Below are 14149 nucleotides of genomic sequence, written 5' to 3' on the forward strand. Positions count from 1 at the left end.
TATATAAACATGATATTAATACATGTACAAATTTTTCAGTTATTTATTTACTAGCAATTGTTAGGCTGGATAGGTACATTTGGTGTGACCAAAGTTTTTGACACAATATATAGTTCTAGATTATATTGAAAACTACAAGTTATGTTTTGCTAACACAATATCAGTACTGCCACTGTGACATCACATGGCTAAATTCATGATTCAGAAATATCAGTTGTCACATGTGATTCTGTGTTGTCAGTCACTTCATCAACTTGTATTTTGTCTGTAATATCTTTTTCCACATCTGGTGATTTTTCTTCTTCTTCCTTTTCCTTGTCTGGAGTTGATTCTACACTTTTATCTGAGGCTTTTTTAGGTGAATGTTGGGGTAGTTCAGAGTTAACATCTGAAATTGAATAATTATCAGGTTGTATAGTTAATTGAGTTGGGGTTTCTTGAATTGTATTATCTACAGAAGTGGAAGAATTTTCTGCAGGTTGCACTACATTCACTTTTTCTATTGTGACATCAGTTATATTTGTTTCCTCTTGAATATCAACAGGTTGAGCTTCATCAGTCTTAGGAGAATTACTATTTCCATCTGTGACATCACTAGATGAAGAACTTTCTTCACTTGAAGTGGAAACTTCAGATATAAGCTTTGGTTCAGTTTCTTCTTTTGTGGAATCTGAACTACTTTCATCAATTGGTTGACTATCAGAAGTTTTTATGTCCGTAGAGACAGATTCCTCTTCTGGTACTTTCTGTTGTAGCTGCTCTATATTGGGCTCATTTAGTTTCTTTTCAATCATTTCTGCATCATCAACTTTTATTTCTGGGATAACTAATGCATGAGGTACTGTATCTTCTGTTGCCATTTCTACATCAGTTTTTGTTTCAATATTAGGTTCTGTTATGTTAGTACCTGTTCCAATTTTAGTTTCATCATCTATTGAGGAAATTGTGTCAACATTGGTATTAGATAGAGTGTTTTTAGTTTCATTAGCTGGAATGTCAGGTGACACATTCAGTTCCGGTGGAGTTACAGACTCATATTGAGGGTCTATTTTTGCTTTAATGTCAACGGGGCTATCTTTTTTAGCTTTCAGTCTTGCTTCAATATCTTCTATGGATATGTGAGCATCAGAAGATCCAGGTTGTGGTTCAGAGTTCTGCGGTTGGTCTATATTTTCCTTCCAAGACATATCTTCCATTTCAACATCAACATTGCATTCCGAGTTGTTATCTGAACCATTCACTATAGGTTCCATAGGCTCCACATTATCTGGGTCAACATGACGTTGTATGCCTGGTTCTCTAGTGCTCACTACTAAAATGTTTTTCTCTATAGCTCTCATAAATTTATCAACTCTATTATATTGCTTACGGGGGCAAGTAAGAAGCTCGGAAATCCTTTGCACGGTGAAAGGTGCTGAAGAAAAGGAATCCAAACGTTCTAATAGGCTATTTTTCATGGTGTCATAGTTGAAAGGGTCCACGTTTGGGTAAGGCGGTATATCGAGACCTGGTGCAGTGTCGTAGAAATCTGTAATCGCATTTAACAATTTTTCTTTAAATAAGCACTTGACAAGAGACCACTGGTAGACAGGATCGCCGGTACGTGCAACGTAAGCCAAATAGTCGTTTAGTTCTTGGGGTATATTTTTCGATTTGCGTTTTGAGAACTCTTCTAGGAAATGAAAAATTTCTTCTGCGTTTTCCATATTCATGAATTACAAAATTTACGTAAGATACTTTCTAATTTTTAGAAAATAGAAGAATGTGGATGTTTCAATAAATAAATATAAAGAATTTATAACAAATTCTAAACAGCAATTTGATTATTCACAGTACAGAATTATTTCACAGATCAACATATTATTGGTGCTTACCACAGATTAAAAAGACTATGCTAGATTATCCTTTCCACAGATGACTTTCAATGCTATTGATAACGATCACAGATTATGACTCTGATTGACTCTGTGGATTGTATTCAAAAATTGCCTTTTTGATTATGACTGTTTGTTACAAAATGATTTGAAAAATTTTAATGCGATTTTTATTAAAGGCAATTTTGATGAGATTAATTTTCGTTGCTAACAGGAATTCCGGAATTACCAATCATTTTGCCTCATAAAAGTCGTAATTGTTTTTTCGCACATGGCAATAATTTTAAAATAAGCAAGTTACTGTCTATGACAAAAACATACAATTGGCCTTTGGCCTCATCACTTGATTGATACGGAGATCTTTGCCTGTTCCATCACTGAAAAGGAGATGGACGAATATGGGAAAAAAAAAAAAAAGATCTTTGCCTGTTCCATCACTGAAAAGGAGATGGACGAATATGGGAAAAAAAATGTCTATTTTTATTTTTCTTGAATTATTTTTACAAGAAATTACTATAATAATATTAAAACAAACTTGTAATAAGTATTTTGTTCATATAAATAGTAATTTATTAAAAAATGAATAACTTGTTGAGAAGAAACTTGTTATCAATTTACAATAATGCCGTGAAATTATCCTGTCGCTCTCTTGCGGATGCTGCAACTAAGGATAAAATTGATCAATTAGTAAAAAATAATAAAGTTGTAGTATTTATGAAAGGAATTCCAGATGCACCTAGATGTGGCTTTAGTAATGCCGTAGTCCAGATAATGCGGATGCACGCTGTTCCATATGAAAGTCACGATGTCCTTTCGGATGAAAATATTAGACAAGGTTAGATAACATTTTATTTATTCTTTAGTTCTGTTATTATTATAAAAGCGTATTTTAGCAATACGATGTATGTTTATACTTTTTACACAAAATCTGGACAGACATTTTAATGAAATTTGAGATTTCAATAGCCTAAAATACATGAATTAACGTACAATACATACTAACTGAATTTACGGGCTACGTAGCTAGTTATTTTAATGATTACTGTTAATGAACTACATGCACAACTGCCTGGATGAGAGGGTAAATGCGGAAATAGAGTCCTACATACAAATCTCACTCGCTACATATATTTATAGGTATAAAAATAAATACAATAATTTATTTTTGTTACTATTATAAATAGTTAATATAAATATTTTATTAACTTTTATTTTATTTTCAAATGAAATATGTGTACAAAAAATTATTTGTTTATAGGAATCAAAGATTATTCAAATTGGCCGACAATCCCTCAAGTATTTATTAATGGTGAATTTGTTGGTGGTTGCGATATTATGTTGCAAATGCATCAATCTGGAGAACTTGTTGAAGAGTTGAAGAAAGTTGGCATAAAGAGTGCATTACTTACAGCTGAACAACCAAAGGAAGAAGACAAAAAGTAATATAATAATTCAAATAAATTATAGATAGAATTTGTAATTAAATTTGTGGTCGACTCATTTAAAGTTTATTCATTATTATTATTACTGAGTATATTGAATGACCTGAACTTTATTATTTTACAAAATATTGATTGCATATCTTTTAGTGCTCTACTATTTTCATATGAATATTTCTCATATGTAATAGTGAAATTACATTAAGTGACTTGTCATTGAAATTAAACTTTTGTGTGTTCCTTTATTAATTATTGTAGTTAAATTATAATGTGATAAATATTGTTACACAATTTGAAGCTAAAATTTAAATGTTGTGGTGCTGTTATAATTATGTAATTTTACATAATATCAGTTATACTTACCTCATTTATAGTCTGTCTTCATAACACAAAGATTTATGTATATGTTACGTCGATATTGTATGGTATATTTCATAACTTATCTCTTGCATACAGTTTATTTTTTTCTCAGCTGTATGATCACAATTTTGTTTACAATCCATAAAGATGTTTTAAAACTGTAGGGATTTAAAATAATATGTTCAATTTCATTAGATATGTGCATTTAAAAATACATTGAAATGCTATTGTTAAAAAGAGACAAATTGTATATAATAATGTTATATAATTTTTTTTCTTTACTGGACAGAGTTTAGTAATTATAGGCATGGAAAAAAATGTTATATGATCACTGCTTAGTGATGCCTGGAGTCTAAATGTAAATATTGGTAGGTAGCTTGAATTACTTTTAATTTTTAGTAGTGTTTAATTTCATAATAAATAGTCATTAAATTCATTTTTTTTATATGTACTGTTTTATTTATACACTTTGACAGCTCTTTGATCTTTGAGTGAGGAGAGTGAGGACTATCTAGATCTGATTATATTCCATATATTTTATCTTTAACTTACTACTTTTAATATTTCTGTTACTTATTTGTATGCTATAAATAATCTGTATGATGGTTTCTATGGCATGCTGGTGGGCTAAACCATGTGCTATCATGTTTCAGTACCATCCTAGTAACACCCGTAACTAAGGCTGGATACAAATGTACCAATTAGGTATGATTGACAGTAGATATGTCACTGCACTAAAATGTATTAAAACCCTTCAAGTTACTTAGTTTTTAATATATTGAATATTGTACATAAAAGCAAAAAATATAATTTGGTTCCTGTTGTACCTATAATAAATAATGTCTAAGCAGTTGTAAATAAAATATGCAATGTTTTTAAGAGCTCTTTATTAAATTAGCTGTACATTCGAGTTAGTATACGTTTTTGGGCACATAATCCTTTCTTAATTTCTATACCTCTACTTTCACCATTATTGTTGTAATTTGTTGGAACAGAGCAGTCAATATTAAAAGACAAAACATATGGCAGATCATTTATTTTGAGTACTCCATCCAAAATACTCGCACAAACGAAAATCATATAAAAATGATATTCAAAATGATAAATAAATAGATGCAGGCAAGTAATGGCATTACAACGTGATATAAATAATATGTGTGACGCTTCCCTGCAACATTTATAAATTTTGACAACTTAATGTATACCTACCTAAGAACAATTTTGTTCTTAGGTATCTACCATAGAAGTACTAATAATTACTAGTGGCAGTAATCAAAAATTAAACTTGTATAAATAATGTTTGCTTATAAATAAAAAAAATATAACATCAACATTCTCACAATGTGAATGAGTCTTATTTTGGTGTCACACATTAGTCAAGCCTAATATTAGCACCATTTTTATCTTACATAATAAGTTTCTTGTGACTTTCTGAGGATTTCATATAAAAGTTAAAAATTACCTAATACTAATGTATAAATAGAGAGTTGTAAACATAAAGTGATTCCTCTGATTTGAGCCAAAAGGTTACTATAAACATTAGGGAGCAGAGTTTACTGTATATGAAAGTTAATGGCATTTTTGGTTTGAACATTGCACATATTGATATAGAACTGTTTAATAGACTAAATTTATCACAAAGACTGTTTTCGTTACATTGACGGGCTTTAGGGCGATTTAGGTATTCCCTGCCAATGTAAAGTAAATACTCTTTGTGTGTCGTGACGCCAACACCAAGTGATATCTCGAGCCAAGTGATTAGTGCTTTCGGTGCTCGGCGCGGCGGCGACGTTCTCCCATCTTCAGTATTCTTCTGAGACCTGTGTCTAAGTCATAAAATTAGTGAACTACATGATAAAACATCTCGATTTATGAATTTCGATTGTCTAAACTCTAAATTTGGTCGCTCGATTAGTCCCTCAGTTTGCTCGAATGCAACTAACATTCAAATGAACTCCAATTAGCGGATTTAGTTGCTACGCTTCTCTTTAGAAGATTTGGCAGAAAAACATTGCTTTCGTATATCTATTATTGCTACATAAACCCAAAGCCGTTTCTGTACACAGATGTAAACAATTAGAATAGATGTACCTACTGTGAGCCAAGAATTTGTTTTGAGTTGGTTTATAATGACAAGGTTAAATGGTGACGATTTTCATTTCCAACTACCATTTCGTTTTTGATAACCTTATTGTATATATATAATTATTTACGTTTACAAATTGTGTTATGACTGCTTAGACACTATTGACTTGTTTTTGAAATATTATTATCCAAGAACTTTTTATAAAGCCGTCTTCGTATTAAGCATCAGCAGTTTGCTTTGCAAGTTGCGTTTCGGTTTGTAGGGTTACGTATGGCTAAGAAATTACAGGGAATGGGGATATAACAGCGTGAGGTATTTATTGTCTTATATTTTATTTGTTTCGCAGATTATATATAAAATGCTTGGTTTTATAAATTCTTAGGTTCCTGCTGTGATTTGATACGGCGGATGTTACTAGTATCAATTTTCACTGTAGGCAGCATACAGTATAGGCATGTAGGTTAGAGTGTGCGGGGGTACCTAGAGGTCGGTCTCGCCGTAGAGCGCGGTGGAGAAGGCCATGTAGTCGAGCGCGGCGGGCGGCGCGCCGGGCCCGCGGTAGGGCGGCATGCGAGCCACGCAGTACTCCGCCTGGTCGGGCGGCAGCTCGCGTCGCAGCTCCTCCGCCGTGATGTACGGCTGCAAACGCAAACGTATAGTACAATTGTTACGTATATTATTAGTATTGACATTCATCGTATTCATTCTTAATAGTAATAGTTCATGATACAGTTGCGACCGTAACGGTTCAATACATTCCTTCAACATTGCACGCATAACGGCCCGAATGAGAGGCTAATTGCGGAGACTGGAGTCCAACATTCCTTCAACATATTATTCCTGACATTAATCTTATTCATTGATAATTGTTATATTTATTGTAATATCACGAACTCAAATTTTTCAACATATTTATAATCTGTATTTCGATTGAAAAGCGAGGTAATTTAATGTACAATTACATGATACTATATAGTCTAGAGAGACTTCGAATTGGCAACAATCACGTGACCCTAATGAACAGCATGACTTCTTTGAGATTCCAAATTAATTAAAAAAACATATTTCTTTACATACCTTATCACCGGCTAGAATCCTAAAGCTGTCGATGACTTGTTCAGCGGTGTCTGTGTCTGTAGATTCCCTTGTCATGAAGTCCAGGAACGCATCGAACGACACGTAACCTAAAACATTATATTACAAAATTAAATAATATTATCAGTCTTCTGAAGACAAACGGTTAATGATTTTCTCTGTATATATGTATAATATACTAAACGGCTTGATGTGATTTAATAAGTAGAGTATTGTTATATATGTTTTAATTGCACCAGTACTATCTAACTGTGTTTAACGTTAGATAGTATATTAAATATGGTAGTCATAAACTGTTAAAAACTTGTAATAAGTAACAGTCCACTTTAAAATGAAACATTAACAGTAAAAATCTATCCACTGTTTTAAACATTGTGTTTTTTAATGACAAAATAAAAAGTATATTTCAGCAATTAAAATGATTGCCTCTTTAGAAATGTTTTATATAGGAAATTAAGTATATATGAACTCTGAATAAATTTTATTTTATTCGTAACAATTATAAGTATCCAATTTATACCTGTATTGTTGGGATCGACAACAGCGAGAATGCGTTGGAAGTCGAGTTCTCCTTGTCTGTCTTTGCCGATGCTGTATCCAACAGACACCAGGCAAGACTTCAGCTCTTCGGGTGCTAGGCGGCCTGGGAGTAGTTAATTTAGAGATTATTATAAATATATTTGTAGAAACTGCATTAGTCGTTTCAGAACTAGTTACGTTTTTTAACACATGTATTTAGATAGATAATTATAGTAGTATATATGATAATTTAACTACATTTTTGCTAAAGAGAACCAGTTTATTTTCAGTTGGAGATAGAGAATATTACACACACAGTGTTAAAAAAAATCGATTTGAGAATCTCCTATCTTTAAATCAATTATGTACGGCAAAAATGAGTCGTTAGTTTCAATGTATTTTGCCTATTTTTATGTGTATACGTATATTAGTAATTTTATAAAGATTGCGTCGGTATTTATTCGAAGAGTCTTAAATTACCTTCTACTTCATTTTATGGTTTACTAGCTGTGCTCGCGGTTTCATCCGCGTAAAAATTATAGCCTATGTGTTATTCTGATGAAGCTCAATCCAATCCATAGTTTTGTACAGAGTAATCAATTCATCCATCCACACGCACATTTTTTATAATATTACTAAGATTAAATTTATTAGTCTGTATACCAGTGCGGTTTTTGTCGAAGTGGTTGAACGATGAACGGAATTCTGTGAGCTGCTCCTGTGTGATACCCTTCGAGTCGCGTGTGAGGATCTGGTTTTCCACTTCGTTGATGGTTCGGTTGATTGACGTGAGCAGCTGTTCCCAACCGACTCGTAACGTTTCCATTGTGTATTGTGAATACCTGTCAAATATATTACCTATTGAAAAATGGGCTTAAGATATACCTAGTTACCTACTCTACAATTACTCTTATTCATTAAGTGATAATATTTATTAACGGAAATTGTAAATAGACAAATTAAATTAATATATATATATATATGTTTTGTTTTTTTTTAATGATATTTAGAACTGAAGCTTGCTAAAATAGTAAATAATATTCAATAATAAAATTGTTTAGTTATTAAACGAAATCTATCACGTAATAGGAATCTTATACTGTATCACTATAAAATATTTTGATAAAAGCTTTTTACTCATAATAATTCATTAGTAAAAAGCAATGTATATATATAGGTATTTGTTGATATGGGTTATCACAAGGTTAACTCCTATGTACCTGTTCTCGAAGATCATGCCCTCCTGTACAGCCTGGTGTATGCGTTCGAGCTCCTCGATGTGTGGCTTGTACGCGTATACGCCTGCCTCGTATTCCTTCAGCCTGTGCAACTGGTCTTCTAGAGAGCCCTGTAACATATTATTTAGTCAAATATTTCACGGTCTGGTGTATGATTTAATAACACTTTTCATATATTGTCTAGTTTTTCTTTTTTTGGCGTAGCAAAAATAGACAGACTCTAAATTAATGAAAAATAAAAATTTAAAAAGAAGTGCTAGTCCTAATTCACCGCTTTATTTTCCGGCAGCGGTTCTACGGCGATGTCAGGTACTCAAATTGTAATGAAAACTTTAATATTATATCTGTGAGATGTTTTTAGGAGATTTTGGGGTTTGTTATTAAGAGTATAAAATCCTAACTTGTAAGATTTACAAGATACGTACCTGCAGGCCCATGCCGATTGCGGTAACAGCGTCCATCTGCCTCTCGATCCAAGGCCCGACGGCGTTGGCCTTCTCCGCGAACTGTCGTCGCAGCGCCTCGTTGTTCTGCTGTTTGCGAAGTTCCGCAGCCAGTGTGCCATCCCGCTGTGGCACCAGTTGTCGCACGTCCGACCACTTGCGGTTCAGCTCCTGGTTATACAGGTTGTTGTTTATATCTGTCTACATCTTTACATTTCCTTGGACATTATAGGCACTCGAGCCTACAAAGGGATACAAGTTTTCAGAGTTGCTAACTTCAAAAAGGGAGATACTTTTATATCCCCGTTTTTGTTTTTTTATAGTAGTACATACAATGGACCATCACTCTTAAAATGTTAACTTCTAAGGATTTTGATTATTTATTTTATTGGGACAATAGTTTCCAGACCAACATATATGCAAAATAACACAATGTTTTTTAGTATTGAGATTTATAGAAACATTCTCTGACTGTAATATGTAAATGTCACGAAGTCACACGTACGTGACATTTATATTATTCGTGACGCATCTATTAATCTTAAGATTCTAACATAGTATCCGGAATATACTGTCGAAGACAGAAATTAGGTGTCAATCGGGAAACAAGAGTGAATGCTATCAAATTCACGTTATAGAGATAGTAGTGATCTTTGACTTACGTGAGCAGTAAGAGTGGTGTAGGGGTTCTCCAGCCCACCGGGGATCTGGTGCTGTTTGACGATGGACTCCACTTGGTGCACCAGATTTACTATAGCCTGTAACAAATTTCGAATATTATACATGCGCAGGTTAAGATGTTTGAATGTTTATTTCATTAACTGTATGAGCTCAGATATCGTTTGATCCGATTCAATATAAATAAGATAGGTTTGTTTAAAAAGTATACTCATTAATTTATTTCACAATAATCATGGGAAAAGAGAATTAGTAGTGCCGCGCAGGTAAACTTGTAAGAAAAGGCATCTTTTTTGAATTGGTCAAATGATACTATCTATACCTATTTAATACTGTTAAAATGATCTATAAATAATACTATTTTATTGGGAAGAGCCTCTCTTCGTAACACAGACCTGGTATTCCTTGTCAGCTTCGCCGAGGGTGGCCTTGAATCGAGCATGTGCGTCCATGAGACCAGAGATTTCCTCGATGGTGTGGACGATGAACATGTCCACCAGATCTTCGCGGGTTCCATCCAGCCTGCAATATTATTTTTAAAGTATCATCAATAACTTTCCATGGAAGAATTCCATAGAGAATATGATACGGTGTATCTGAAACACGTATATCGCATACAAACCGCCTTTTAAGTTAGTTTGTATATGTGTATGTATACAAAATAATAAAAAAAACTCAATTTTTGTAATCATCAATAATAAATAATAAATTAATTATTAATAGTGGTACGTTAAAATTGTTTTTTTCAAGAAAAAATAATTTTTTTTTCAACGTGTAATAATAATATAAAGCATAGGTACGGACCAGTTGTTGAAGGGCGCGGCGCGCTTGGCGAACTCGAGGTGGAGGAGGTCGACCTGCTCGAGCACGCGCGCGGCGTCGTCGAGCGCCTGGCGGCGGCGCTGGGTGAGCGCGCCCAGCCGGTCCCACTGCGCGCAGATGCGCTGGCAGCGAGCGTTCACCGCGCCCACCTCGTGGTACTCCAGCGTGCTGACACACACCACCACCGTTTTATTTTAAATTTATTGGGAGCTTTGGGCTATTGTCGAGTGCTAAGACCTGTAAAGATCTACTGTGCTCGCCCTTATTCAAAGTTCGCTACCTAGACGATATAGTGTATACCTTCCCCCGGAGATATTTCGTTTATGCATGAGCCGGCTACGATCACATAGGACATATAGTGGCGTTTCCTCTTCTGTTTGGCAAAATCGGCAGATTGATTTTGAGGTAAGGCCTAATTTCACCATGTGGTTACTCAGCTCGCAGTGAGGGCCCTTGTCATGATCACACGCACCACACATAGTGTTATTTTATATATTCTTTATTACACTTTGAAATACAATAGTAAACTTAATTATAAGGTGGACTTATCTCTAAAAGAGATCTCTACCAGTCAACCTAACAGACGTGGCATAGCTAGTAGTGAGAGGGTAATACTAGTGCTACTAACAATATAATGTTGGAATGTCCAAAAATTTTAAATTATTATTAATTTTTCAACACACATAAATAAGTGGGTCTAATTTCAGCTCATTAAACACGCGCGTTATAAACACAAATAAAGTTATATTCTATAACCACACTATTTGCTATTTTTTTTATCAAATTTTACTTTTCTCTGATGTGGCACTGATGCGGAAACCCGAAGTTATAAGAACATTCTATATATTATACTGTATCCACAGCAATAGAATCCAACTAGCCACTCATTGCCTTGATTCGACTTTGGGATTGTTGATTTAATTTTTATCCATAAGAGAATACACATACAATTTACATTAGAATAAAAAAATTAAGTTAATTACTTGAGTTCCTGTGCAATGGCCGCAATTTGCTCGACGCGGTCTTGGTGCGCTGCGAGGTCCGACTCGAACGCCTCGTGCTTCTTCTTAAGAGCTTTGATGTCGTTCAACTTGCACTGACGGAAGTCTTGCGATTGTAACATTTCCTCCTTACCTGTGAAGTAATGGAGATAAAAATTGTTTAATGTAAATATTTATAACAATTTAGTTGGCTTAGTAAATGTTCGCATATTCCCTTAATATTATAATTACCATGTTCTTTGTTGTCTTTCTAAACGAACAGTTTGTTAGGTTACCTATACACTTGCCTAATACAGCGCTCTGCGTTGGCTGCGCTTTTTTAGCACAATTATGATGTTTGCAGTAATGACCTGTAGGCCATCAGACGCAAAACGGACGATCCGTAGTTGTAATTATCTTCTAAAAAAGATTTTTAAGCTTCTAATGTAAACGAGAAATTTACAGCGTGAGGTTACCTTATAGGAGTCTCCTATTATGCTATATTGAATAAAACGAAATGTGTTTTGTAATACTTACCCCTGGTCCAGTCTTCGTGGATGTCGGCTTTGTGCTTGAATTTCTGGGCGAGATACTCGAGACGCTCAAGGCGCATCATCTCGCTGAGAAGCCATTCCTCGAATGCCTTCTCAGCGATTTCCAGACCCTTCCATGCTTGAGAGATGTCCTATAAATGGTGAGCCCATTAAATAAACTTATTCAATTAAAAATAAATAATATTCTGCATTATTTAATTTAATTAATTTTAATTTGTTTAATATTTTAATTAGTTGAACCTACGTAACAAGATTGCTTTTAAAATTGATTGTAAAAAAATTGCAGTGCCACACATAAATTGTTACAATAGAGGCGGGCTTGAATATACTGGAAGCTCTTTACAATCTATATTTAATCAAAAGAAATACTTGTAAATATGAAAAAACATGTTATAGATATTAAAGAGATTCATTCATTTACAAAAAATAATTTGTACCTAATGACGCAAGATTGGGATAATTCCACAAAAGGGCGAATACCATAGACAAAATTTATCGATGCGATTTTGTCATAAATTATATTGCTGCTTATTATTTTTTATAAGCCATTAAAAAAGTAGGTAGTAAGTAAAAATATTAACCATTTACGACTTGTGGAAGATAAAGTTATACTTACAGAGACCATCTTGCCTTCGGTGGGCATATATGCGGGGCGGTTGCTCAAGCGCAGCTTGGTCTGCAAGGTGTTGAAGTTGGTCTCCAGCTTGGCCTTCTGCTCTACGCGTGGCGGCTTGTGTTTACGCCTGAATAATAAAAATACTATTTCAATGTCTTTTTGTCAGTCAGTGATAGCCTCGGTGGTCCAACGGTTTATTGTTAGCCCAGTGTACTGAAGTACAGAGTCGTGAGTTCGATTCTTCTCACGGAACAAACATTTCTATGGACGAGTTTGTATCGGTTTGGGTGTTTTTCATGTATATATTTAAGTATTAATGTGATATCAATCGTATAGTACATATAACACAAGGTCTGCTTAGGTTGAGACTAGATGGAGCTGTGCGAACTATCCAGGGTAATTAACCAAGATAGACTTTGTGCAGAAACGCTTTCTTGGATACCTCTGTCTCAACTAATTTTGCCCCTAATAATTTTTAAAGGCGTTTAAAGACTGATACAAGCCTGTGTAACTTCATGGTAAGGAGACATACTACGCGTGTTAAGTGACATGGCCGAGGCACATGACAAAATGGTGTTGTCTATATAAGATGATTTCCACTTATCATAAGATTAGTCATTAGCTTATAATACATAAAAAAATGTTAGTAGATACTTGCTTTGCTTATGGATACCTACTTGACATTATTTCAGCCGCCAGCGTTAAATAGCTTGCATTGTAAGTTGTGTTTTATTGTTTGGTGCAGATTAAGCAGTGAAATTACATTGTAAGAGGCATGACATCTTAATCCTCTGGAATAGCGACGCATGAGTGGCATCACGTGTGTTAGTTGACAACATGATGTGCTTCTGTTCACATATATAGGCGTCGGTTACTGCATACCATTAGGTTTGCTAGTTTGCCGTCAAGCTGACGATAAAAATAAGAAGTTATCAATAAAAATATATGTTTAACCTGTAAGTACGATAGTCCTCCAGCTTCTTCTGGCAGCCAGCGAGTGAGTTGTCAGTCTGGCGGCTGTTCAGCCAAGGCATCGTGCGCCGGATCCAGTCCAGTAACTTAAAAAATAAACAGTTACTTTTAAACTTTCGCGTTTAGTAGGTATATATTAACATAATTAATTATGTCTGAATTTAGTGCTACGTGTGTTGCGATGTTCTTTGGATAATGTATGCGGTAGTTGAACGATCAAACGATACCTAAATTAGATGTATTCTAGTCAGTTAGTGCAACATAGTCGAAACTTCAAAAGAGGAAATCTTACTCGATATAAAATTATTCGTGTTAAGGCCTGATTACCTGATCATGATATTAATAATACGAGAATAAAGAAGTTTTGGAAGTATGAAACATGAATTAAATTAATATTTTTTTTATAAGTAGTTAGTATATTATTTAGTGTATGAAGTATTTTGTTTTAATTATTTCAGAAGTTCAGAGTAATC

The 14149-nt window shown here is 34.1% G+C and overlaps 3 protein-coding genes across 4 annotated transcripts in view; 1 reads left to right on the top strand and 2 right to left on the bottom strand.

The window, feature by feature from the left end:
• Positions 1–10: 10 nt before the first annotated feature.
• On the bottom strand, positions 11–1869 carry LOC131855574 (serine/threonine-protein phosphatase 4 regulatory subunit 2). The gene has a single exon (XM_059206851.1). The coding sequence runs from the start codon at positions 1710–1712 to the stop codon at positions 195–197; it is 1518 nt and encodes a 505-aa protein (XP_059062834.1). The 5' UTR covers positions 1713–1869; the 3' UTR covers positions 11–194.
• A 487-nt stretch (positions 1870–2356) lies between these two features.
• On the top strand, positions 2357–3477 carry LOC131855667 (uncharacterized monothiol glutaredoxin ycf64-like). Its single transcript, XM_059206966.1, has 2 exons — positions 2357–2709; positions 3133–3477. Exons 1-2 carry the CDS (start codon positions 2454–2456, stop codon positions 3315–3317), a joined length of 441 nt encoding a protein of 146 aa, XP_059062949.1. The 5' UTR covers positions 2357–2453; the 3' UTR covers positions 3318–3477.
• A 1066-nt stretch (positions 3478–4543) lies between these two features.
• Positions 4544–14149, bottom strand: part of LOC131855668 (alpha-actinin, sarcomeric) — a 41068-nt gene continuing 31462 nt past the window's right edge. For both annotated transcript variants that reach the window (XM_059206968.1, XM_059206967.1), the window contains exons 7-20: positions 13659–13762; positions 12705–12831; positions 12072–12219; positions 11538–11688; positions 10537–10722; positions 10128–10254; positions 9717–9812; positions 9037–9225; positions 8594–8721; positions 8037–8215; positions 7375–7497; positions 6837–6943; positions 6240–6398; positions 4544–5499 (exon numbers count right to left, since the gene is read on the bottom strand). In XM_059206968.1, the coding sequence (XP_059062951.1) occupies positions 6240–6398; positions 6837–6943; positions 7375–7497; positions 8037–8215; positions 8594–8721; positions 9037–9225; positions 9717–9812; positions 10128–10254; positions 10537–10722; positions 11538–11688; positions 12072–12219; positions 12705–12831; positions 13659–13762 (1824 nt within the window). In that variant the 3' untranslated portion in view covers positions 4544–5499. The remainder of the gene's footprint in view (positions 5500–6239; positions 6399–6836; positions 6944–7374; positions 7498–8036; positions 8216–8593; positions 8722–9036; positions 9226–9716; positions 9813–10127; positions 10255–10536; positions 10723–11537; positions 11689–12071; positions 12220–12704; positions 12832–13658; positions 13763–14149) is intronic.

This window comes from Achroia grisella, unplaced genomic scaffold (assembly GCF_030625045.1).
Source record: "Achroia grisella isolate CSIRO2021 unplaced genomic scaffold, CSIRO_AGI_Agris_v1 utg146, whole genome shotgun sequence".
Classification (NCBI taxonomy): domain Eukaryota; kingdom Metazoa; phylum Arthropoda; class Insecta; order Lepidoptera; family Pyralidae; genus Achroia; species Achroia grisella.

Bases quoted from the DNA above. Each gene is read 5' to 3' on its own strand.
- LOC131855574 (XM_059206851.1), bottom strand. From the start codon at position 1,712: ATGAATATGGAAAACGCAGAAGAAATTTTTCATTTCCTAGAAGAGTTC.
- LOC131855667 (XM_059206966.1), top strand. From the start codon at position 2,454: ATGAATAACTTGTTGAGAAGAAACTTGTTATCAATTTACAATAATGCC. The intron at 2,710-3,132 runs GTTAGATAACAT...ATTTGTTTATAG, and splicing joins GGATGAAAATATTAGACAAG to GAATCAAAGATTATTCAAAT.